General features: G+C 35.9%; 2 protein-coding genes across 2 annotated transcripts; one reads left to right on the top strand and one right to left on the bottom strand.

Annotated features, from left to right (window-relative positions):
• Window positions 1-3,175: 3,175 nt before the first annotated feature.
• Window positions 3,176-10,622, top strand: LOC144436952 (tubulin polyglutamylase TTLL11-like). The gene is made up of 6 exons (XM_078125819.1): window positions 3,176-3,523; window positions 3,944-4,046; window positions 6,470-7,173; window positions 8,559-8,761; window positions 9,371-9,661; window positions 10,385-10,622. Exons 1-6 carry the CDS (start codon window positions 3,176-3,178, stop codon window positions 10,620-10,622), a joined length of 1,887 nt encoding a protein of 628 aa, XP_077981945.1.
• A 6,112-nt stretch (window positions 10,623-16,734) lies between these two features.
• On the bottom strand, window positions 16,735-25,993 carry LOC144436155 (lipoamide acyltransferase component of branched-chain alpha-keto acid dehydrogenase complex, mitochondrial-like). Its single transcript, XM_078124861.1, has 10 exons — window positions 25,917-25,993; window positions 24,840-25,054; window positions 24,078-24,262; window positions 23,178-23,314; window positions 22,515-22,611; window positions 21,663-21,970; window positions 21,072-21,149; window positions 20,605-20,796; window positions 19,985-20,056; window positions 16,735-19,120 (listed from the first exon to the last, which is right to left on the bottom strand). Exons 1-10 carry the CDS (start codon window positions 25,989-25,991, stop codon window positions 18,953-18,955), a joined length of 1,527 nt encoding a protein of 508 aa, XP_077980987.1. The 5' UTR covers window positions 25,992-25,993; the 3' UTR covers window positions 16,735-18,952.
• Window positions 25,994-26,180: the final 187 nt, after the last annotated feature.

A 26,180-nucleotide genomic window follows, 5' to 3' on the forward strand; every position in this document is an offset into this window, starting at 1 on the left:
TGTTATAGTTATGGATTTTAATAATTGTAATGTCTATGATATTGAATGTGGACACTATAGTAAGGCTTTTCACAGTGTACCTTTTGATTTGTTACAAAATTTTAGAAAAAAATATACCTTTCCTCTGTAATATTAGTGATTATGATAAGAAAATGTAGTTGTGTAATCTATTCAATCAATAAGAGACTTGTAACAGCTGCCACTGATTGTTGAGCACTTTGTGGTAGAGATTAGATTTTCAGAGCAATTGCAATATGTGGTAATGTATGATTTGTCAAGTGTATTCTAATATTTATTATGAAATTTGTAATGAAACTTTTTAGCTGTTCATATTGTAATATAAGGGTTCTTTTAGGGAAGATTGCACAATGTTGCACAGGCTCAACAAACAAACATCATTCGTTTAGGTCAAACCCTCCCCCTAAATGAATGTTCACAAGTGTGGTATCAAACGTTTGTATATGATGTAAAGTATGATACTGTAGCGGTCACACCGCTACAATCGATGCAATGGAAAAACATGGTTGTAAACACATTAGAATATTACCAGAAACCCAGCACCATACATGTATATCACATTAGAAGTAAATTTTTATCAACATCTCAGTAGTAAATACAGAAGCTGTTATCATTGAAGGAGTGAAAGTTTTCTGTCGAAATTAGAAGTGCGAAAATGAAGATCAGCAATCGCATTGACTCCAGAACCCCCCCCCCCCCCCATGAAGGAAGTTCGCCTATTGAGCTTGTGTGACATTGTGCAATCATCCCTTAAGTGAACAAAGTCTCTTTGAACAACATACTTGTTATCCAATGCCATAGCAAATGAATGGAAAATCAATTTCAGCTCCTAATATTTCCAATAATATTTATCTTTAAAACGTTTGTGTGGATGGATTTCAGTTAGACTTTACTTTTTCATATTAAAATTAGACAATTTTCTTTAAAATGTAAAGTTAAAACTGAAAATTTTTTGGTGCATTTGTAAAAAAAGAAGTATGATGGGCTGTTCATAGTTGTCTGCTAGATGGAAAATGATATTGAAGACAAGATGTTTTGTTATCTGAGCTGATGCATATTAGTCTAAAAATGTGATTTTTCGTTATCCTTATCAAACTTTAGAAAGCAAACTGCTCAGTAGAACCTGTAGTCTCGGTTACCCAGACTCTCACTTGGGGACTGGAGGTTTTGTAGGCAGAGCCCCCAGGGGCAAGAGTCTGGGTCCGAGACTATAGAACAGTGAACAACACTGGTGCATTTGCTTACATGTGGTAAGCAGGTTTCATGAAAAGACATACAGTGTAATTAGTTTCCATAACTTATCAAAGTATAAACACCACATGGGAATCCCATAAATTTGTTTACTTATAGAACCTACACATTATAATGATCAAGTCCAACTGTACTGTTGCACATATAAACAAACCGATAAATGCGTCAAGTCTGAATTCGAGTGAACCTAAATCACAGGCATCCAGTATTGTTTTTGTATCATTTGTATTCAAGTTGTTGTTTTTACCTAAGTTTGTCTTTGCACGAAGTGTTTCCTTGGCTCGCTTCATTCAAGCAGATGCTCTGGTGGGTTGTAGATGTTATATTTTGTGTTATGTTCCTAAGGGTGCAAGCATGAATAATTCAAGTCAAGAAGATCTTAACCTTACTATGAGCTTTCCATTTTGAAAACTGTACTTGTGTTCAAGCTATGATGGTATACATGAGCTTACAAAATAAGTATACACGATAAATTTTATTTCATGACTATATATATATAAAGTAGTTATTCTGATCAATTGTATATGCACTAGAGAGTTGCACTTGATAAATTGTTCGACAGAAACATTCTTGGATAGTTCTAAGATATGTTGTGTCCTTCCATCTTCGGCTGTCTTTGGCAGATGCGGGAGGCGCCCGGCCCAATATTGGTGCAAATTTTCTAAAACTTGCATCCAGATGTAGCAAAAATACAAGAAAAAAACAGCATATGTAGATGATCTGCAATGTTAATATGCAAGGTAAATTAGCAGAGTAACTGATACAGTAGTAATTACAAGATTAAAGATATTATTATTTGGATAAGGGGATTTGGTTCTATGATAAACAAAGTAAATGTTCAGTCACGTTTAAACTTTTCTGAAATGTCATAATCTACAAGGCAAGGATTGTGTGATGCACATCGCGTGTTGTACGCCTAACATGTTTAATATAATATATGTATATAAATACTGTGAAACACTCCGCTGTTCACTTTATTTGTGTCCGACAAATTGCAAGAATGTTGAACAGTTTCGTTACAGAACATAAACCAATATACTCTGTATGTCTGTCACAAATATACCAACTGAATGATGGGTACATCTTTAGCCCGGAGACTTGGCTATCTGACTCAACATACTAGTATACGCAGCTGGCTTTCATATGACATTGTCAAACAGTCTCTGGTCTAATAACTTCTATACTGTATTTTCCAAACTCTGATGAACATAAACTGCCTTCAGAAATCATAGTGTTCTAACTTCCATCGATTACTGTACACGTAAATCAACCAAGACGCAATGGAATGCTTGGTGCTTTATTATCCCTGTTTTCTTTGACATGGGCCTGGCATCATAATGTCTGTATTTGACCTGCACTTTGTTCCCTTTGTTAGACTGATCGACTCGTGACGTTTTCATACCATTGATCAGGTTGGGTATCCCCTCATTAAAATACAGTCGTATATAACTCTTGAAACAAATTCTTACTGTGTATACCAGCATTCCATTGATAGCTATGTGGACTCACAATGACCACCAGTACGGGTAGGAGTACAGGTGTCTCGAGGAATTCTCTCCGCACTTGGCATGTTAGGGGCGTTCTATCGCCAAGTCTGTACGTTACTACGCATACATATAGTTGTTGGGTTAATCTATATTTATGCAGGCTGCAAACCACTCATTACTGTATGCCTCAAAGGTTTCAGCTGAACTGTAATGGAAAAAAAATAATGGACTATAGTCACTTAAAAATAAAATGGAATCGCCCAGGTGTAAAGAAGAGATTTTGTTTGGAGTGATCGATTGTTTATTGCATTGAGTGTATTGTATTAGTGAGCTAGTAAACATTTACCCACTTGTGAACAGCAGTTATTGTGTACCGTTCACCATTGGATTACCACTTTACATGTCCGATATGTTCGACCATGAGCGTCAAGTTAACTCAGAAAATTGACCAAAGATATCGACCCTTGTCGCGAAGACGTTCAAGAACCACACTTGAACATCGAAGATATAATGGGTTCGAACTGAACGGAGCAGTGATCCGATCACAAACATCTCTTGATCTACGAACTCGAAAGACTGTAAGTAGAGACTCTTCTCTTCTTCAACGTCAGCGGAAAACAAGCGGCATCGGACGAGTCGGAGATGACAGAAATCGACGAAAACGGCGAAGACGAAGAAAGATTATCTACGTGGATACGTCAAGAGCACGAACGGCTTCAGAGGTTGTTAGATTAGCTATTCAACAACTGGGTCCACAATGGAGAGAGGTACGTATACGTTAGATCTAGACTTCCCACTTTAAACTCTACCATATTTGTTTGTGATACTGGCTATCGGCACTGAAGCAAGCTAGACATGGCGATTGTCTGATTACAGCTTGTTAAAACAAGTTTCTACCCTAAGGCAACGTCTTTATGTGTACCATCACGACGACAGTTAGCCTGGCCGGGGAGTGCAGCAACAAACTATTATATTATTCTCAGAGTATTTCTCTGTGTGTTCAACTGCTTCATTCAATGGTCAAGTCGTAATGTTCCTGTTAAGGTTTGTCATTCAAAACAAATTTACGAAATAAAACAAATAATTATACCGTTTTCTCTTGAATGAGACGAGTAACTAGACAGAACAAGGACAACAACCTGTTTGATTCAAAGCCTGTTTTTTTGTTTTGTTTTTTATTGTTACAGATCCCACGAGGACAGAAAAATGGCTGTCAAATCTATTGGAATGGGGTATCTTTTCACGAGTCAGCCATACCCATCTCATCGGGCAAAATCAACAAATTTCCAGGTACTAATTATATTAATCTAAAATACTAAAATCCACTACATGATCTAGATCGTTGTCAACTTTGCCATAAAATAAGGGGTTAATTTATCGTGTTTGTTAACCTCTATGTAATTTATGTCTAACAACGTAAACTGCATTGCTCACTAATGAGCTGATTCATACCGATGAAGACTTATTGTCCGCGAAGCACCAAGTAAAATGGTATCAGCTCTTTAATAGTTGCTATTGGGAAAAAAAGGCGAGTAAACAACAGCGCCTAGCATAAAAGGATTGGGGTGGTGAACAAAAGTCGATTTGGGGATAAAAAGCATTGTTTTGAGACAGCTAGCACAAGTTAGTTTTTAGATCAATAATCCATTAATACGTGTAAGGGTTGTATAGACAAAAAAATATCGAACATGTGCTGTGCACTATACTATCCATAGAAAGATGGTATACACATTTTAGCATGTTTGCTTATTACGTTCGTCCATTTTTGGGAATATAAAGGGTGGAAAATTATATGTGATTTCTCTGTAAATCGCTGAAATGATAATGTCGTAGATCTGTGAACAGAGTAACACTATAATTTTATTTTGTCTACAGAAGTAGATTTACGGTGAAATAAGCGAGGTCACTATATATGTAATTGTGTTGTGAATCGAAGTTAGAAGAATACTGCTTCAGTTTATGATGTGTGGCAGTGTCTGGGTTGATGTTATTACTCTCACCCTAGTGATGTAAACAGTGTATCAATAAAAATCTATGTTTATCAAGAGCTTAGCAGTTTCCGTGTTGTACTGTAGGTCCAAGGTGCTCTTTTTTGTTCTAATGCTATATAATAATATATTAATATCATATTAATATGGTTGGATTTGATAACTTGTCTTTATAGAGCGCCTCTTAATTGGTATGGCACGTTATAAATACATGTAATATGGTCATAAATGTTGCCTACCACGGGGTCTCCCTTCTATCTGGTTATGATGTCATAATTAACAACACATATTCATTTTTGGTGGCTGTCTGAAACCCGTATTCTCGACAGTTCCGAAAATGGCAACTATTAATTTGCCTAGTCTGTTAAAAGATCTAGACAAGACGTGTCGTGCCGTCCTGTCAACCTACATTCGTAGAGCAAATCGATGAGAACAGAACGACGCGACGTATCTTACAAGTATGTGTATTCTGCCAGAATGCTCCACAATTTCTCATAGTTTGCATCTTTATGAAATAACTATGACGACGATATAAAATATTCGAATCGAATCTGATGAACATTACGTATATATAACTCGATTTGCACTAACCCTGTACTAGTATATAACTGTAAATTGTTAAAATACCAATAATCAGGCATGGTACGTGTCACTTACAGGTCAATTTTACCCATACGTAACACAGTAACAGGTTGAAATCTTACGTAGGGATGTTGATTTTAGGGCGCGGACCCAAAAACCAATTTAATTGTATTGACTATTGTAACATATATCATGTTTACAGTTACACAAATACGTTTACCCACATTGCGACACCTGGGGTATTCAATACTGTTCAGGGTATACGATATTTGGAATGTGTCGTTATATCTAACAAACAGTTTCAACAGTGGTCCAGCTTTAATGCAGCTGTGTGCACTGTGTTTTATGAACTGTTTCGTCATCTATGTTCCGTCTCGCAATGGGGGTAAATCTCGAGCAAATACGTAGGCTCTTGACACTGTAACATACACAGATTAGAGTGTAAAAATTAACATGATGGTAGTGGTCTGTGCGCAAGGTAAACCATCTCTACTTCAGCAAGTGGTATACAATTTGAACATAGCAACACATTCAACACACAGTGCAACACATTCTGCTTACCTAGCAACACGCCCTGACTACATAGCAATACATTCTACTTGCATAGCAACATGTCCTTAATACATCGCAATACATTCTGCTTACATAGCAACACGTCCTAAATACATCGCAATACATTCTGCTTACATAACAACACTTCCTAAATACATCGCAGTACATTCTGCTTACATAGCAACACGTCCTGATTACATCGCAATACATTCTGCTTACATAGCAACACGTCCTGATTATATAGTAACACGCCCTGACTACATCGCAATACATAACATTCTGCTTTCATAGCAACACATCCTCAATACATCGCAATACATTCTGCTTACATAGCACCACGTCCTGATTACATCGCAATACATTCTTCTTACATAGCAACACGTCCTGATCACATCGCAATACATTCTACTTACATAGCAACAACACGCCCTGACTACATCGCAATACATTGTGCTTACATAGCAACACGTCCTGATTACATACCAACCCATTTTGCTTACATAGCAACACGTCCAGATTTTACATGCTATATGTATGCATACCTTTATGTAGTGGAAAGCGCAATTATTTTCAATTTGTTCTTTTCCATAGGGATGCTAGAAATACTTCGCAAAATCAAATTTTCGCAGATCATCCACAAAATGCAGCTGTTGTTTCCCGGAGAATACGACTTCTATCCCAAGACCTGGCTCCTACCTACAGAACTCAGTCAGTTTCTCAAAGAAGCGAAAACCATGAAGAAAAGACAGACAAAGAGTTACTACATAGTGAAACCAGACAACTCATCCCAAGGCGACGGAATTTATCTGATTCGTAACCCAAATGACATGATGAAGTCGGTGGCGCTAAAGCCTGTCGTCGTACAGGAATATATAGCCAACCCTTTACTTATAGACAATAAAAAGTTTGATTTACGAATTTACGTAGTTCTAAAGAGCATAGAGCCGTTAGAATTCTACCTGTGTAGGGAGGGCATGGCAAGACTGTGCACGGAAGACTACAATGCCCCATCGGAGAAGAATCTCCACCACGTATTCATGCATCTTACAAACTACTCGCTCAATAAACGTAGTAGTACTTTTATTCAGAGTGATGACGTCACAGAAGGTAGTAAACGGACACTGACCAGTGTCCTGAACTATCTGGAGGAAAATAAGTACGACGTTGCAAAGTTTCGGCGGGATTTAGAGGATGTCGTCTGCAAGACAATGTTAGCTATAATACCAGAATTGAAAGTAAGATGTCACTACGAACTGCCAAGAAACCCAAGAAAATTGGGACCCTCCTGCTTCCAGGTAAAGTTTTTGTTTTATTTGTTTTCTTATTTTCTCCTCTCTTTTTTTTTGGGGGGGGGGGCAAAATGTCAGGGTACCCGTCTTGTCAAATAATGTCAACCTCTGATCCGTTAATCGAAAAAAAATTTCCAGATTATATTTAAGTTATCATAACCGCGGTTAAACATATCGCCTTATTGACTTCAATTGGTCTGTTTACAGGCTAACCCCACAGTGTTCAACTCCACAAAGTAGATTTACAAAAAAAACCGTGCCCCAGTACAGTTACGTTTTCTCAATTGCAACAGCAAAATCACGCTGTAATACAAGAACTACAAAGAAACGTCAGCGTAGATATAGACTTTGCGTATATCTTTGGAGAGGTAGAGAACGATATTATCTTATTTTTTCACATCTGAACATGAAATTTATTTTAGACTTTGTAGTCGCAAAATTTTGCACTGAGTTTAGTAAACCACTTTTACTTAGAAGCTAGACAACGAGAACCGTAAGTCTTCTTAAAATATATATATTACATCAGGAATGCAGAGATATAAGGTTCTCGTCAAAAAGGTAATTTGATTTCTGTGTAAACGAGTCTGTAGACGTTCTAATATATGCAATATGATTGGTGAAAACAGTCTGTTGTCTTTCGTCTAGGTGGAGTTACAGCAGTTTACAGTTACATATGTGTTCACTATTACACTTTTAGTTTGCCAATACTGCATTAACTACGAAGTAAAGCAACCAAATAAACTTGAGGACAGCCCCAACCCGGTTGTTGACAGTTCATACGTGTTGTTAATGTGCATTTGTCATTATGTTATTACGAATGTTGATCTGAACCAACTTTTCATGTGAAGTCAGATTGTAACAACAGAACTGAAAGATCATAACACATCAAGTGCGCAATGTTCACTCCTTTTGTTGTAAATGAGAAATCTAAAATACGAAAATGGCTAAAACATCAGTTGCCACATTCCAGGTATAAAGAAATGTTGCTTTGTAACGGAGACATGATGAAATATGTACGTATAGCACCTGGAGGAGACTTTAACATTGGAGAGAGTGAATGGTGCCTACTTAGCAACATATCTCACTTGCATGCCAACACACAATGCTTACATACCAATACATCATGCTTACATAGCAAAACACCCTGTTTAGCAACACACCAAAGTTACATAGTAAAATGCCATATTTTATACCATGCATCTTGCTTACATAGTAACGCAACATGCTTACATAGCAACATATCCTTTTCAATACAATGAATCCTGTTTACACAGCAACACACCATCCTGACATAGCAATACATCCCGTTTCATTTATTTATTCCAATGCATCCTGTTTACATAGCAACACACCCTGATTACATAGCAACATATCTTTTTTTTCTCCTACAGATTCTTGGTCTTGATGTCCTGTTGACGTCAAACTTGAAACCATACTTGTTAGAAGTGAATGCAAGTCCCAGTTTGAGTCTTGCCTCAGAACGACTAATATCACCTGGTGTATACGAATCTATCCCTAGCCCCGTGGACCACGAGATCAAAATACCATTGGTGCGAGATACTCTCGCTCTCATGAGCCCAAAACATAGGAAAACGTAAGCAAGTGTGGTTTGGTGCTTGTGTGTGTGTGTGTGTGTGTGTGTGTGTGTGTGTGTGTGTGTGTGTGTGTGTGTGTGTGCTGTGTGTGCTGTGTGCTGATTCTGTCAACTAGTTCCAGAATTAAAGAATTTTGGCCAAAAAGACATTTTAGACCTAATTTGTATATCACTGATGGGATCATGCTATAAACAAGTCTTCATCTACACATCCTTAAGAACATCACCTTAAATTCTAGACCAATCTGCCCAGTAGTTATTGAGGTTAAGTTTATTCTCATTTTTACCCGAACAATTACTCATATCCACACCTAAGTATGTTCCACCAAATATCATGGGAATTATTCTGGCCATTTTTTATTTTAACTAATTCACACTCGCGCACAGACATAGACAGACAGACAGACAGACAGACAGACAGACAGACAGACAGACAGACAGACACACACACACACACACACATACACAGACAGACAGACAGACACACACACACACACACGCACGCACACACACACACACACACACACACACACACACACACACTTTCTATCAACAAATCTATCAACAACTGTAACACAACTATGAACACCGTAATTCTCTTCCATGCAGGAGCCTGTCAATACCTTCTGCTGCATCCAGTGACGACTACACAGATGATGATGATGATGATGATGAAGGCACAGATGCATTTTCGCACCTAAGTCTGGAAGTGCAAGTTGATGAAGGCGGTGGAACCATTGTACCAGAATCCTGTCTGGAAGAACTTTTTCCGTTAAAATATGGCAGGAGACTACGGTTTAAAAACATGAGAGTCTTCGAAAGAATCGCCTCTATTTACATTCACTTTCTTGGTTACCATGGTAACAGAATGGGCCAAACCAGTTTCAGGAAATTTACAAGGTATATGTCTGATCTTTGAAAGCACTTTTAAGCAACAAGTTTATACGTCATTTGTGTTGTTTCGTCTGAGACATTTTATTGGAGGCTTTTTCATTGTTTTCGTAGCTGTTGTATAATTTTACATTTTTAGTTAGGTGTTGAACAATACGCTGAGACGTAGTGTAGCGCGTTTCTTTAAGAATTAAGATAATAACAAAATTATCTGTACGAATTAATAAGCGTGGAATCAGTGAGATGGAATGGGGGTTATCAACTTTGTACGACTCTTCCTTCTGCCCAGTCACATTTAGGATAGTGAATAAGGTATCACCTAAAGTCTTCAAATATATTTTACAAGTCTTCATAGAAGACATAGTCTCACCTCAAATACTTTACTTTTTTATACTTTACTTGTGTATGACTAATGAAATGACAACAGCAGAAGTCACATAGTATCACTATGCACTGGGTGCAATGGCAACATTTGTTAAATACAATATTAAACTTACTCCTAATATCATACACTGTGAACAGTATTGCATCACTCGTGGGTAAACATACTTTTGTAGCTGTATTCGTGATAAATCAAATCAAGTTAATTGGGGGCCATGCTCAAAAAGCAGCGTCCTCAACGGCAATCACGATTTCAACCTGTTTCTATATTGCTTAAGAATAAAACATTGAAAATTTACGATTTGACTGACAAAAGTGTCGAATAATGGTTCACTTTCGTTCTTATTACAGAACCTGTAAGTTGTGTATCAATGGCTTTTCATCAGCTGCGGTTGACATAATGTATATTGATATATCACGGCGATGGAACAACATGCCCCCTACAGACCTTGCTGGTGGACTATGCTTCAATGGTTTTGTGGAAGCCTTCACTGGCATTGCTGAACGTAAATTTGCTAGTGTTGACAGTCAACTTGACAGAGTATTAGCACTTGTCGATCTGTGTGAGAGTTACCTTGCCCTTTATTAAGACCAATGGAACGATATTACTACAGAATTCAAGCCATAGACAGACACAAAACTAAAACTAAATGTTATGCCTGTGTACACAAGTAACATTTTCCTGCTTATGTGGATATATTCATCCTGTAGTCAAGATAGTGTAAACACTGGATGAGGTTGAATGTGTGGCCACTTGAGGAAGCTTGCTCTTTGGGACAACTACATGAATGTATATCAACGTAGTCTTGCTGCTAGACGTTCGGGCTTTCTTTCGATGCTATAACTATAAGCAAACGAAGTTCGCATGTGAGGGCCAGGGCTTGCCCGAACACTCGAATGTTCCATCCTCGATAGCGTTGTTCGGCTATGTGTCGTATTTTATCGGAAGAACATCTGAGGGCTAGCTGATAGACTAATATCAACTTTACATGTTGCAATAACAGTTTTTGTTTGTGTTTATCTTAGTTTGCATATATCTTGATTTCCGTAGTAATACATGATGCATATCAATTGGAAGTGACTGTGTGTATCACAAACAGTAATGAGACATTTCCAACAAATTAGAATTGGAAGTTGAATGCTGCAGTTACTGCCAAAAACTCAAAATGGCAAAAAGATAGACTTTTTAGCTCCGCTGTCAGCGAAAGCTGAAAGCGTAGCTTTAGGTATAGGTGGGTATTGAGGTATAGAGAGTAGAGTGAATCATAGGTGTCCGTCAAACTTTTATATTTTTACTATCTACGCCGAAAGTTACAGTCGGAATTCTTCGATATTTGGTGTGCATGTTCCCTGGGGGGAGGCTATTCAGATGTGTTCATGCCAAGTTGATCTGTGCCATTTTCAATTTTTTATGATTTTTTTTCATAAAATGTCATTTTCATCAACTCCTTGAAAACCTCTTATTAGATTGCTTTGATATCTGGCGTGTTGATGCGCAGGGGGTAGCTTACTCAGATTTGTTAATTTCAAGTCAGCACATCCTCATTTTTATTTTTTATGATTTTTTTTTTGTAATTTGAAAAAAAAATGAATATGTTAATGAGCATAATGACCGACGCCATATTGGAAATCAGTCGACGAGACTTTAAGTAAACTGCCACTTTTCAAAAGACACTATTGACGTCAAACAAGCAATGTAATATGTGCTATAGTCATAATTCTACGCATTGGGCGCCCAAATGACAAGCGTTTGTTCGAAACAGGGTTGTAAACTTCAAATCCAATTCTGCACCCTTCTACATAATCAGCCAGTCCGCAACATCCTCATTTGCATACTCTATCCTGATTCGACCAGAAGCTGAAGGTGACCTCATTTGACCGAGCGATTTTCCACAGCAAGTATCTTGAGTATCAACACAGGACGTTCTTGGTACTCACTAAAATCACACTTCAGACCCACTATAAAAGTGTGATGTTTTCAGATAACATGTAACTTGTGGTTAATTCTATATTGTCGTGCAATTTGGAATGACAGTGAACCAGAATTCAGACAACTTGCGTAAGGAAGGGCATGCCAGGCATGCGGTTGAACTTGAAGTTTATATGGCCGACAGTTCACATGTAAAGTTAAAGTTAAACGACATGAACGTGTCTTGCCTTTCCAAAATGCAAATATTTGGCAAGTAAAAATAATTAAAATAATTACAACTTTAATTTGGCTTCAGACTTTGCATTATGTTTTGCGTATCTTTCCCCGTTTTACATGTAAATCCGAAAAGGTTCTCTCTCATCATGTCATCAGTGTCAGTGATCATACCGCGCGGGGCTGCTTTGAGTACGAGCGAAGTGAGGCATGTTGAGGTATTTTGTTGAGAATTATAAATATTGCGAAATGTCAAGTACAAGGTTTAAATACAATGGAATGATGAAAAAAATGGCAGAGTCTGCTGACTGGCGCCGGTCACAAGAAACACTGTGAATTAAAATATCAGACGATGTATGTATTAATCGCCGACAATCCACCCGTATGCACGAGGGACTAACCCGGAAGCAAGTCGTTGTCAGCCATACGTTACAGTGGTAACATCGTCCGAGAAATCGCTGCGTTCAGAGTGTCATTATTCACAGAATTGTTGTTTTCGAGTGAAAACCCGTCTTGAATTGTATAACTCTAACAAATGAAGACATGTCAAGTTATATTTTGAAAGTTGTATCGCTAGTTTGAGACGATTTTCTCACGTACTATAGTACTATCGAGGCTTACTTGGAAGTAGTAGGACCTTACTCCAGTTCATCGGGAAGTTTAGCCAGTCCGATAATTCTTTCTGGTTTAGTTTACAACACTTTTGATCACGCAGATTTTGTTGTTGTGATGAAAAGAAATAAAAAAAAAGATCACTTCAACCATTTCGTTGTGTTTTCTTTGTGAAAGGTAACCGAACATGAACGAGTGTTACCACTGTAACGTATGGCTGAGAATGACTCTCTTCCGGGTACTTGGGATTGTCGCCGTCCGGAAACTAAGATGGCGATTAATACATTTCTTCCCTATATATATCTACTACAACTTGTACAAGTTGAATGTTGTTGACTTGGTAAATTTGTTAGAAAATTGAAATTGAAATTGCCTCAAAATTATTTTAGATCCCTAGTTTATTTCATTCATCATTAAAATTTTCCAGGGTTACAGCTGTAAGACACTGGAATTATTTATAGCCAACCTCAAAATCCTCTTTTTTTCTTTTTCTTGTGTGCATTTCCCAGTCATTTTTTTCTGAGATTTTGTGCAATTTTTCATAACAGTAGATTTTTGTTATAAAATGGTGACTATGGTATAAAAGTACAATACATTACCAACTTCTGTGTAAAGTGTGTTTTATAGTGAGACATCATGAAACCACTAACCACTTTATTGCATCGCTAAAACAAAACTGCATAGTGAAGAGCTGAAGACCTGAACCACTTATACATGTCACCAAAATAAAAAATTAAATTAAAAAAAAAACAGCGGAGCTATTCTGACCGATAGGTCGCTTGTTTTTCACTCACGTGACTTTTTTTTCACTGTGGGGACTTATGAACTGAAAATAATTTCATTCCAAGATGTTGATCAAAACACGGAAGTCTTATCAATGGTTAATTGACTACATAAGATGTTTATGAAAATTCCGATGTCTTATTGGCTAATACACTATACAAGGTATTCACAAAAAATAACGATGTCCTTTCATTGGGTAATGGACTGTAACAGTTGTTCAGAAAGAATTGAATGTGATTGCACATAGTTGATAAACTGTAACAGGTGTTCAGAAAGAATTGAATGTGATTGCTCAGAGTTGATAAATGTGGCACTGTAACAAAGATGTCTTTCAAATATTCACTTTAATTGGCATAAACAAATAAAGAGGCGTTAGTTAACAAATCATAACCACAATACACATTAGTTGGTTAAAGGACTTTAGCTACAAATGTACATACAGTACCATTTCAATATTTACATTGATTGGCTAAACCAAAGAAGTGTTTGTTAACAAACGTTGATTGGCGTAAACAATAAAGAAGTATTACATTTTGTTAACAAATTTTACCAATAGATACACACTGGTTGGCTCATGAATATAACAGGTGTTTACAACTATTTAAACATGCAACTGGCGGCGCCTGGGACCATTTTTGCATATGACTGACTGTATGTTTGGAGGTGGAGAACTTGTGATGACTCACTGGCAAGTAATCACCAAAATATAAACAAGCCCTATATCTGGGTTTTTCACATGCAAATGTCGCATATTTGAATAATCCTGAATGACACACAATCTAAGCAGCTGTTTGCAGGGGAATTGTCTCATTTGGAGAGGTTTTTTCATTCTATGAAACAAACAGACTGATTTTCAACTAATTTGTGTATCAAGTTACCATCCTACGACATTCACAAACAATTTGTATATGATACATGACCTGTGTGTTTCTCGGCACACAGAAAAAATGCTGAAAACAAGACCCAGAAGCTAGTGCTCTGTACAGCAGTTTGAATTTCCCGCATTTGCATAGATTAGCCATAATCCTCTTTATATAGGGCAGTTGTGTCTTTAACAAAATGTGCACATTAATTGGCTATTTTACTATGGCATATGTTTTAGAACCATTTAACTAAAGATGCACATTGATTGGCTAATGAACTAAAGATACACATTGATTGGCTAATGGACTACAATAGGTGCTTCTAAACAATTCAAATATTTACACTGATTAACTGAAACAAATAAAGGAAATTTTGTTAACAAATGTTGCCAAAAGATACACAACAGTTGGCTAATGAAACATGTCACTAAAGTCTACTAAAGATGCCCACTGATTGGCTGAAGGATTGTAACAGGTGTGTTAGAACCATTACACAAGCACACTGATTGGCTAATAGAATATAACAGGTGTTTTAGAACCATGGCAAACAATTTCAAGTTGTCGGAATAAAGAAATCCTTCCTTACACAAGAACACAAAATATTTATTTAGATATTTCCTCTAATATACTTCATCCATAAATATGGATACTTTAGTTCACTCAATAATGATGCTGGGCATTATTCTGAGTAACCATTGTTTGATATTTGTAACAACTCAGACAAACTTTAATAACATGATGATAAACAATGTTGAGAGGATGTGTAATTTCTGATATCACTTCAGATGCTATCCAAAGCATCAATAAATAAATAAATAAATATGATCTGTATATAAGTGTACTGAGCATTCTGTACATATTTGTTAGTATCATGTATGGTCACACATGGTAAGATTGAGTTAAAAATCACGAACACAGCCAGTGCATAGAACAATTCATCTTTGAGCCAGAAATTACAACTTTGCCAGGTCAGGTGCAAGTTTACATAAAAACAGGATTTCCAACACACATCATATTTGTATGGTGCATACTCATCACGATGCATTCTAAATGTACTGTCCCCCTTCTTTACAAAAGCCTTTTCACACACTTCATATTTGTATGGCTGCCCACCAGTATATCTTTTATGTAACATCCTTACAAAAGTTTGTTCACACTTCACAGTTGTATGGCTGCTGTGCATGTTTGAGTTATCATCCTCCATATGCAAGCCTTTTTCACATCCTTCACATTTACTCTGGAGTATCGGAGATGTGTCGGTGTTATCGGATCGCATATTTCCAGAGCTACTTTCTATACATTGTTTTGGCGAAAATATTGTGTTTTCTCACAGTGAGACATCAAAGCAAAATCCCAGATTACGATGTACATATACAAAATAGGCTAGTGAAAATAAAGCGGCGGAGAAAAAGAGTTATGTTTGTCCTAGATCTCAAATTAAAAATCTAAAATGGTCAATGGAATCACAAGCACCGTCACAATGGTACAATGTCCATCTAATCATCGAAATGAGGAGAACATCAGGGAGAACACAGGGGAGAACATTGGTAAATCCAAGATTGATGGCGCTCTTCACAACTGTTATGCGCAATTAAATATAAATGTATGTAAATATGAACTTTTTTAGGCATGGAAATCAATTTCAAAACATCATCATATCTGGCATGATATTGCAGTGACTCATTAGAGAGTTAAAGACAGCATTTATGAAGGACTGAAGTTTAGGAATTGTCCATAATTACAATTGAAACCATTGCACACAAAATCTTACTACAATTGTAACATCATCACATCAGTGCAGCAAGTAAAGGAGCATATGCTACCATTGAGGCATATCCACAACATAGCGAATCATATTTCATTTTTTCGTTCTTTATTTAATTAATTAGTAATAAAGTATTTATATAAAGTAATAATACAAAAGAAAGAAACTTACTGCATTGACACGATGACATATATTTTGTGTGAAACACCAGTGAATCATCTTCGTAAAACTTCTGTTCTCTTTTTGGCACGGTGCAAGACATACTGCCATGGAGTATGATTTTGCATCCCATCAACACAATACTATCCCCTGGCGAGAGGCAATGCATCAAGTAGAACAGTTCTCTAATAGACAGTGATTTAGACAGCAAGTCATAAAGTTTTGTTTTGATGGTTATAATTGACAGGAAAAAATGAAAGCCATCACTGACTTGAATGATTGCAAGCCAAAGACCATATACTAGACCGCATACAAATATACCAAAAAATACAAAGAAAACAAAGCCAAGATAGAGTTAACAGAATGGTTACCTTTATTAAACTCAAATACAGCATGAAAACAATAGTTAATATGTCATATGAGATATGACATACACAGTATAAAGAAACAAACACAATATGATATTTCAAACTTGCACTGATTCGTCATAACTTCTATGTTACTAAAAAACATAAATATTTTTTTTCAGTCTTTCCCTGAAAGACCTATTTTGGTATAATTCCCAAGCAGCTATGAAACAACAAACTCATAAAATAAGACTTCTAACTGCTAAGTTATTACAATATATACAATTTGTGTTTGTTTTGTGTCCATGCCTTGGACATGATGAATAACTTAGAATATGTTTGGCTGGTTTCCATGGTGATAAAAGAATCTGTGAAATGGACGATGTGATAAATCTTAAATAACAGCAATTTTATGTCAAGTACAACTTTACTGCATTCCTTACATTGGAATCTTGATCAGCCTTCACCCTCAAATACAACCTTTTGCTATGATACAGAGACATGCTGGTAAGTAGTCTATTAGTAAACTCAAAAACGTTATGGGATAAATACTGCTGTGGAAACCAAGCTTTCAGCTTACAATGATATCCATAAACTAAAATGATTGTTACTTAGTGTGGTATATTACACAAGCAGGTGATAGCTGTTCCTTTGTTGTTCAAATATAATAACCCTCATATCAAGATAGTGTAAGCACAAAAAGTCCTCAGTACACTGCTGCCACATTGTGGAAGTCATCAGAAAAACCACCCTACTGTGAGTACAACTAAACACCACCCTACTGAGAGAACAACTAAACCAACATCTATTCAATAGCTACCATTATATAAACATGTCACAATAGATTTAGCTTGTGTCTCTCTCATCAGCTGAAAGCGAGGTTTCATAGTCTGCAATTTTTTTTCCATCTTAGTATTACAGTATGCATACCTAATTTCACCCTATCTTTCTTATAAATGATTGGTAGCAAACAAGTCTTATCCAATCCAACACAGTTGGAGATCCTTTATACACAACAAAGCAGTTATACCAAACCAACAACAAAATATGGAATTTTCTGATTATTTTGCTTGAAAGTGAATATTTTGGTGGGATTTCACTTATTCTGCAGTTCAATCATTGCACATTTCAACTAACGGTGTATGTACAACTTTCAGATAATGCATCACACTATAATATCCACAGTACTGGAATATTTTAAAACACAAAACAATATTTTGGATAATATACATTTTCGTCATATACTTTTCTGGGGTACTGTAATGCTGAAAAACAAACACATCGACGACATACATGTCAAGCAACAAAAGTGTCATAATTTGGACATTCTAGCTAGGTATTACCATAAATCTATCATTCAAAGTTGTCACTGTTACAATACTTTCATTAGTTTATGACAGAAAGGAACTCATTCACTTCTGAATTAATAACTTGCTTCTGAAAATTCTGTCTAAATCAGTTGTCAATAAACATTTCATGATTGCATCAGCAGGACAACTAAATCTTAAATATGTAAGTTTTAAAGTTTTGACATTCTCTGCCATATTCAAGCCATATTGTCAAGCGCTGTTTCCTTCAAACGAGATCAGTGCATATTGTAAAATGCCGTCCTTTGGCAGCACTATATGCGTTATGTTTACCTCAAGGTTAGTGAGGTGAATTAAACATGCAGCGCCACCAAACTACGGTATTTTACTTCCATTAAACAAATGAAATTACTTGGAAATAATAATAACTTGTTTTTGATACTGACTGATAAACTTGTGGTTGGGATTCATTGTGGTGAAAAGACAACTTCTGGATTTCATGCATGATTCAATAGTGAAATTTCCAGTTCCAAGATGCATCGCATGAGTGGACATTGGGTCAAGGGTCACATCAGGTCATGGGTCACAAATTGGTTTATTTTGTCTTTGATATATTTGAATTAACATTTTTATCATTTATCATACTGACCTGTTTCACTGACTGTTATTTTATGGAAGAAAATCTAAAACGGCATCAACAAAGTAAACAGTTTTCATGTGGAAGTCCAGAGTATGGTCAGGTGACAATTACATCCTTGAGTAGCAAGTGTACAGTCTCCCTGTGCATATCCATAATAAGACACTCAGCATTGTATCTGAGGCGTGCACGGCATCTTGGAACCAGTGACAGGTCATTCACTTACTTACGTTATAAAAAAATGCATTGTTTTACAGTGTTTGTAATATGCATTGTATTGTTGGTCGTCTAACCTGCAAATACTTATTTCAGATCAAAGATCATGGTTTCAGGATTCTCCACATAGGATTTCCAAAGATTGGAGAATCTGGCCATTGTTGCACCATCGATAACTCTGTGATCAGCTGACCAGCTTACATTCATTACATAAGCTTTATAAACTTGATCATCCTCATCAAACCTTGGCACAGCCTTTGAGGAGGAAAGTAGAAAACATGAAATGATGTGAAACTAGCTTGCAAAAGTGAAAAAAGTCATAAATGTTGGTCTTGGCTTTTAAACAGTGAGTAATGACAGTCTGGACAGGATATACGATGTGTGGTATTCCTTCAACACCAAAAATGTAACAAATGACTCAAATGAACGAAACTACACAATAAAAGTCAGTAAATAATATGGAAGACAAAGATGCTACTAAGCATTGATGTAAATGTTGATCATAAATTATGTCTTAGCAGGGATGTGTATAAAGGTTGGTAGCCAACAAAAACAACTGGCTACTCTGCAAATGTTTTGCTGACTATTTTTTCAAGAATTTGTTTGTGATTTTTTGTTTCAACCAGTATATTCCCATCTGTGGGTAGGTTGGTAGTGTTTTTCATAGATATTAAATCAGCTACATCCCTGAATATTAGTATTAACCTTGAAATAAGACTTATGTATCATAGCTTTAATTACATTGAGTGGTAAAATAACGAGCTGGACGAGATTTTGGAATATAGTAACAAATGTAAACATAAAGGATATATACCGTACTTAAAATATATATATATCTGTTTCATTGAAAAGCAAATATAAGGTACACCAGGTTGCATAACCAATAACATAATACATGTCATCACATTTGTTCCAAGTTTGAATGAAATCAGGCAAGCATGGCAGTGACAGGACTATGAGTAATATGCAACCTTTCCTGAATACTTAAAGCTGCTCCCCCCCCCCCCCCCCATCCCAATCATCCATTGCCTGTTGGAGCCACAATGCCCACCATATCTGAGGTTACACCCCCCCCCCCCCAACACACACACACACACTAATCCAATTATCCTGCTTTACCTGTATTTTACCAAGTGCACCAATGGCGACTTCTGGAAGCATTAATATTGGCTTGGCATATGTACCACCAATCTGAAATATTATCAAAAAATGGAAAAAAAGTTATTGAAAATTATTTTCAATAATTTCATAGCTAAGAGCAATGACATGTTAGTCCCTGGTACATCAATATTAGTTCTACATACACAGACATTTAATTTATACCACTAACATTGTGATATCATACCATATTTGGTCAATAGGCAATTTCATTATTTCAATATAAACGTAATATGAGTACCACAGTATTCTACATTGTCTAGTTTTTTAAATTAAATCTACATCATAAAATAATAAATTTGATATAGTTTTGTTCTAATGTTCACTGCATTTATAAATTTGCAAGAATGGGTAAGTTGAGAATTATTTTGATGCTCTTTGGTGATTGTTGATGTTATGAGGATAGATACAATACATTATACATTAGACTGCATAGCATTTGTTGCAAACTGAAATGATACAATGTGTCAAATATATGCAATAAATAGAGTAGTACTTGAATTTGGACTTTTTCTAAATCCATCATTTTGATTTTGTTGAAAATGTCCATCACAAACAGTACATCTGACATCAAGACTTACAGATCCAATATTGGAGAAAGTAAATGTTCCACCGCTCAAATCTTTAGTTCCTAATTGGCCAGCCAATCCAAGCTGGTGTAGTCTATTCAACTCTGCGGCAATTTCAAACACCGACAATCCTTGTACATTTTTTACATTGGGTACTAATAAACCATTTTTTGTGTCCATGGCTATACCTATGTTGTGAGCTGCCTGTAAAGATAAAGAAAGCAATTAAATTTGATTTAACAAGTCAAGGGACTTAAAAGAGAGTTTGCACCTGTAAATATGGTGGTAGACACTTGAATGGAATCTCTGTATTACATTTTGAGTAGTTATGATGACAAATCAAAATACAGAGTCTGGAATGTAGTGGTTTTTGGCACTTTGCCAATTTAGAAGTGTTTCTTGGCACTTTGCCAAATAATCATTCAATTTGCATTTGTTCATAGCATTTATACATGCATCAACTATTTACAGTCACTCACCTTCTGAGTTAAATATTCACACTTCTCATCTGTGTGTGCATTTAAAATTGGATAGTGGAGTAGTGCCATAGATGCTGCCTATTAAAAGAATATATAAACATTATCTGCAACTTTCCAAAAAAAGACAAAAGTATAATGGTCATTTTGATTGGCTAATACACTTCTGATAATCAGGTGCAATAGTTCCCTAACTAATCAATATCTGACTTGGTTCTTACTGAAAAAGGTCATTTTCAATACTGACGGCTCTGGCCTTGAAAGATAATTATACACATTCCGTTAATACTTCTGGAGGCATGGAGAGTTTTAATGAACAACATCTTTATGAAAACAGTTCAAGGCACTGCTAATAAGTAGACGATAGCATGATAGCTGAGTGAGTTTTCAAATACAGGAGGGGTGAGTACATTTCTGACAGTTACGGCATATACATGTACCAATTTCAGAGAGTGGCTAACAAAGTTATTAGTATAAGAAGATTACATTAGATGCAGCACCTATCAGGTAGACGATTTATGTCAGCCATACTGAAAACAAGTTTACTTTGGAGTCAGTGATGCTAACTAATTATTTTCAGTCATGTTTTCTTACCTTCAAAAACACCGGCATGTATGACATCCTAACACCTCTGTCTGATGCAACTTTTTTCAATTTTTCTCGTATATGAACAAGTTCAGTAACATCAAGTTCATCACAATATCCAAAGTGAGGCACTTGATTGGCAGCAATCATTGTTTTAACCATGACTTTCTGGAATCCTTTGATTTGTTCTTTGGTATCCTTGCCAACTACTGTGACAGGTCTAAAAGGTGCTGGCACTGCGACTGGTTGGGGTTTAGTAGGTGTTAGAGTTGGTGCTGGTTTAGGTGGTGGGGGCACAATTTCTGGTGTGAACACAGCTGGAGATTCAAAACACAAATCAATCATTTCTGCAAGGATATTATAGTCTTGCCAACTGGATAAAAATCACTTTGTCTCGAGTGAAGAATTCACATACAGACATGCATAAAACATGTTATTCTGATTATATAGCCAGAGAATTCAAGCAGATTTCACTGACTTTACTACCTGAACAAAAACATTGATACTTTTGCATTCATTTCACCAACATTTTGAGATTAAGTTTTTAGGCAAAATAGTGAGTTAAATATAAATATAGGTAACCAATTTTTCATATAAACAGAAAACGATGCATGTACATGTAGTCAATTTGGTCATTTTTGGTTATTTCTTCTTCACTCACAATCTATACATACTACTATTCAAATCAACTTCCAAACACAACTTGAAAATTTTACCTGAATTTCGACTGCACTCTTCGGTCTTTGTCAACAGATTCTTAAACCATCATTGAACAGAGAAGGTATTTACTATAAATCATTTTACAGTATACAGATTTGTTCAAAGATTTGTTTACGTCCCTAAAAAAGAGAGAGAATTTACCTTGAGGAGCTCCTGCTTTCCCCTGTACAAATTTCAAGATATCTTCTTTCAGAATTCGGCCATCTTTGCCAGTTCCTTGCACATCATCTAAGTTTACCTGTAGTGAGTAAATATATATATTAGTGCAGATCAACTATACCACTGGGTATAAGAATGATATTATGATGGAAAATTACTAGTATACCCTCATGCAAGATTCACGAAAGTGAAAACAATTTTTTTTTTGACACATAGAAATTTCAATGGATTTTGTTGTTAGGATTTACAAAAAATGTCTGTGTTCTTAAATCTAAAACCATTGCATCATCATTTCAATGGGTGTGGTCGAGTGGTTAAACCACTTGCCTCTTCCCACCGTGGTCGGGGTTCAAACCCATTCATGGTTTGATTAAATTTAACACACTGTGCATAAGAAGAGTGTCGTTCAGTTTGACTCTACTGAACTGCGCAGTTTTCCCCCGGGTACTCCTGCTTCCTCCTGCATTAACACTGAACCTATGAGAGATGACCCTCACTGGACTTCTTGGGAGACAAGTGTTTGTATACTTAAAGAACTATCCAATATAAATAAAGATTATTACTTTTATTATTTATGTCAAAATACTTTGCAAAAATTAATTTGAAATACAACATCGTTATCTTTTCCTTTCACATTATACCTACATCATGTTCTTTAGCTATCCTTCGTACAGCTGGTGTAGCTAGTGTTTTTGTTCCCTTTAGTGCTGGTCTTGTTCCTCCTCTTACAGTTGTTTCATCATCTGAATCACTGCTGGTGGATACATCCTCCTCTGTTGATTCTACACATTCAAATAAAAGTTCAATAGTGTGAGTTTAAGTATATGATATAGGTTACAGTGTATCAAATTCTTTGTCATTGACAGTTACTTAGTTAGTTGTGACAAAGTTGGAGAGAACTATAGCACGTCATCAAGTTAAAGTTATCTTTTTTATACCTAACCAAATTTATACCCTTGTAATTCTACATCACAACAACATGTGTCTGGCTCTGCTTCATGAGTTCTGCTGTACTAAAAAATAAGTCAAAACGTTATTTTCTAATATTATTTCACTTCAGCCATAATAATACTCAAGATCTAAGGGGCCTTGTCACTATGAGTCAAGACAAGTAGAAACAAGGCCCCTTAGGTTATTCATATTTTCCTTGGCTGAACAAAGAAAAAAATATATTGGGAAACAATATCTTATTGTGTTTGTATTTGAGTAAAATGAAGATTTTGACATCACAGTTTGGATGTTTTGATTACAAGAGCTACATTGACATCTAGACTGTAAGATATGTTGTGTAACTCTGCCCTCAAATGCGTGCTGAAAGGAGTTGATTGATGTGCGAGGGTGCTCCATCATGCTGTACGGTACCTTACCGACTAGTTGACATCATAATTTATCAAAAATAAGATAGTAATTACTTAATTGGAATCTGGAATTGGAAAGTGTTTTTCACGTGTGATAATTCTTGTTATCTACTACAGAAAATCATGTAAAAAAACATTTCAAGAACAGAGGATTACTTGATATCATCCATAAAAAAATATTTCTTACCTTTGGCAGAGCCTTCTAGTTCTATATCAACTAATGGTTGTCCAACTAATGCCATATCATCAACTGCATGGTGTAATTTTGTAATTTTACCATCGTATCGACTGGTGATCGTCACTGATGCTTTGTCACTTTGCACTTCACATATAGTGTCAAACTGATTGACAACATCACCAACATTTACATACCTAGGTAAAACACAAAATATTTCCCGGTCAAACTGACTGACAACATGAACATTGACATATCTCTGTAAAACACAATTTGAAAGTATTTGAAAAGACTGTAATTAGCGAGGTTTATCTCGAGGTGAAATACCGTTTGAAGTCAATCTGTGTTTGTAATCAGAGTTAGTATTGATTAATAGTGCAATTTTGGGAAGTACTCAAATTTGGTAATATACAAGTGAATTGAAGTGCCCCCCCCCCCCCATGTCAGTCAACTTAACAATCTTATTAACCCTGTCATAGTGATAATTTACTCATTTGATACCCATAGTCACATCAATTGCAGTCAAATTTATTAATCTTTGACATGTTTTTTTTTAAATAAATAAACATTGTATATTTATCTATAAATGCTATCTATCTATATTTGCCTTTACAAAAACGACCTTGCATTTTACTAATGAAATGATGTGTGCACTTTCTCTTTTTTTGTTGAAAATGAAATCCTTGAATATATTCCATCACACAGTATGAGTTACAGGCTATAGATAATTCTTATTTGCATATTCAAATAAAGTATATCAGAGTGAATCTTTACCATTCTATCAGAGTGACTTCACGAATGCCTTCACCAATGTCTGATAACTTAAACTGTACAATTTCACCATGGCAGACTGACGTTGTATGCAATAACCTTGGTATAACTGACTGAGGCCTGAGTTTTAAGTGTCTTACACAGCTTTTCTGTGAAATACTACCAAAAACACAGAACTGGCTTTGCTTTCCAATCCATGCAGATCTTGAAAATTGTCTCTGAAAAAGGAAATATTTTGAGGGTAAATTATTACATGGCAATTTTTCTGTAATACATATCTCAACTTTACAAAGTATAAAAAACTAAGAATTTACATGTCAGAAACTGGAAAACTCACAGGCACAGAAAAAGAAATGCCATTTTTTTTTCATAATTACACTAAAACTTAACTTTAGTATAATTCATGCACCACTGTACTTTATTGAAGTACAACAACGTACATTTTAACAAAAACTAATGTTTGTCTAAAAAAATTCAAAATTCAAAATATATGGTTATACAAAATCAATATAATGTATAGTGAGTAAATCGGTGACAACTATATCACAGCCTACCAAAAACAAAAAACAAAAATATATCATCACTGACATATATGTATGAACAAATAATTATGTACAGATATTAAATAACATAATATCTATGCAATGATAGTTACAATGCATTTTGTCAAACATACATATAAATTTATTCACATACAATGTAAAAATATAAGCATGACTAGGTTATTAAATATGTAAATATGTAACTATATCATGTATTCTCCATTGCATGGAAACATCGTTGAGACAGTGTATTATTCTTTAATATTTTGTCGTTCTTTGTTGTTAACATGTTTGCTTATTGTAAACATAAACAATAAGGCCTCGCCCCTATGGTACGTAGACAACGAGATCAGAAAGTGTATACACTGTTACACCGTGTACATGCAAATGTGCCGACACAGTGACCTAAATATTGGAGTTGATGTCCTCGAAATATTGCAATCGAAAATACCAACAACTCTTTGGATTAAAATTATGTATTTATATGTCATTGTCGTTCAAGTGATGTGTAAAATTATATCTAGAAAGTTGTTCTCACCAATGCTACCGGTGTCTGCCTCAGCACAGGTCTTGCAACCATAAGCAATGGAAAGCGTCCACACATGGCAGCCATTTTTACAAATGTTTATGCGCAGAGGTCAACGCGCTGTATCGGTTGACAAGCCCACGACAAGCCTACTTTTTAACCAATGACCAAACTCGCTTGACTACGGCATACCTTGTGTACGTTTGCTATATCAGCCCACCTTTGATGTCAACTATTTGTTGAATACATGTTTCTCGGATAAGATAAACCACATTT

The sequence above is a fragment of the Glandiceps talaboti genome, chromosome 6 (assembly GCF_964340395.1).
Source record: "Glandiceps talaboti chromosome 6, keGlaTala1.1, whole genome shotgun sequence".
Classification (NCBI taxonomy): domain Eukaryota; kingdom Metazoa; phylum Hemichordata; class Enteropneusta; family Spengelidae; genus Glandiceps; species Glandiceps talaboti.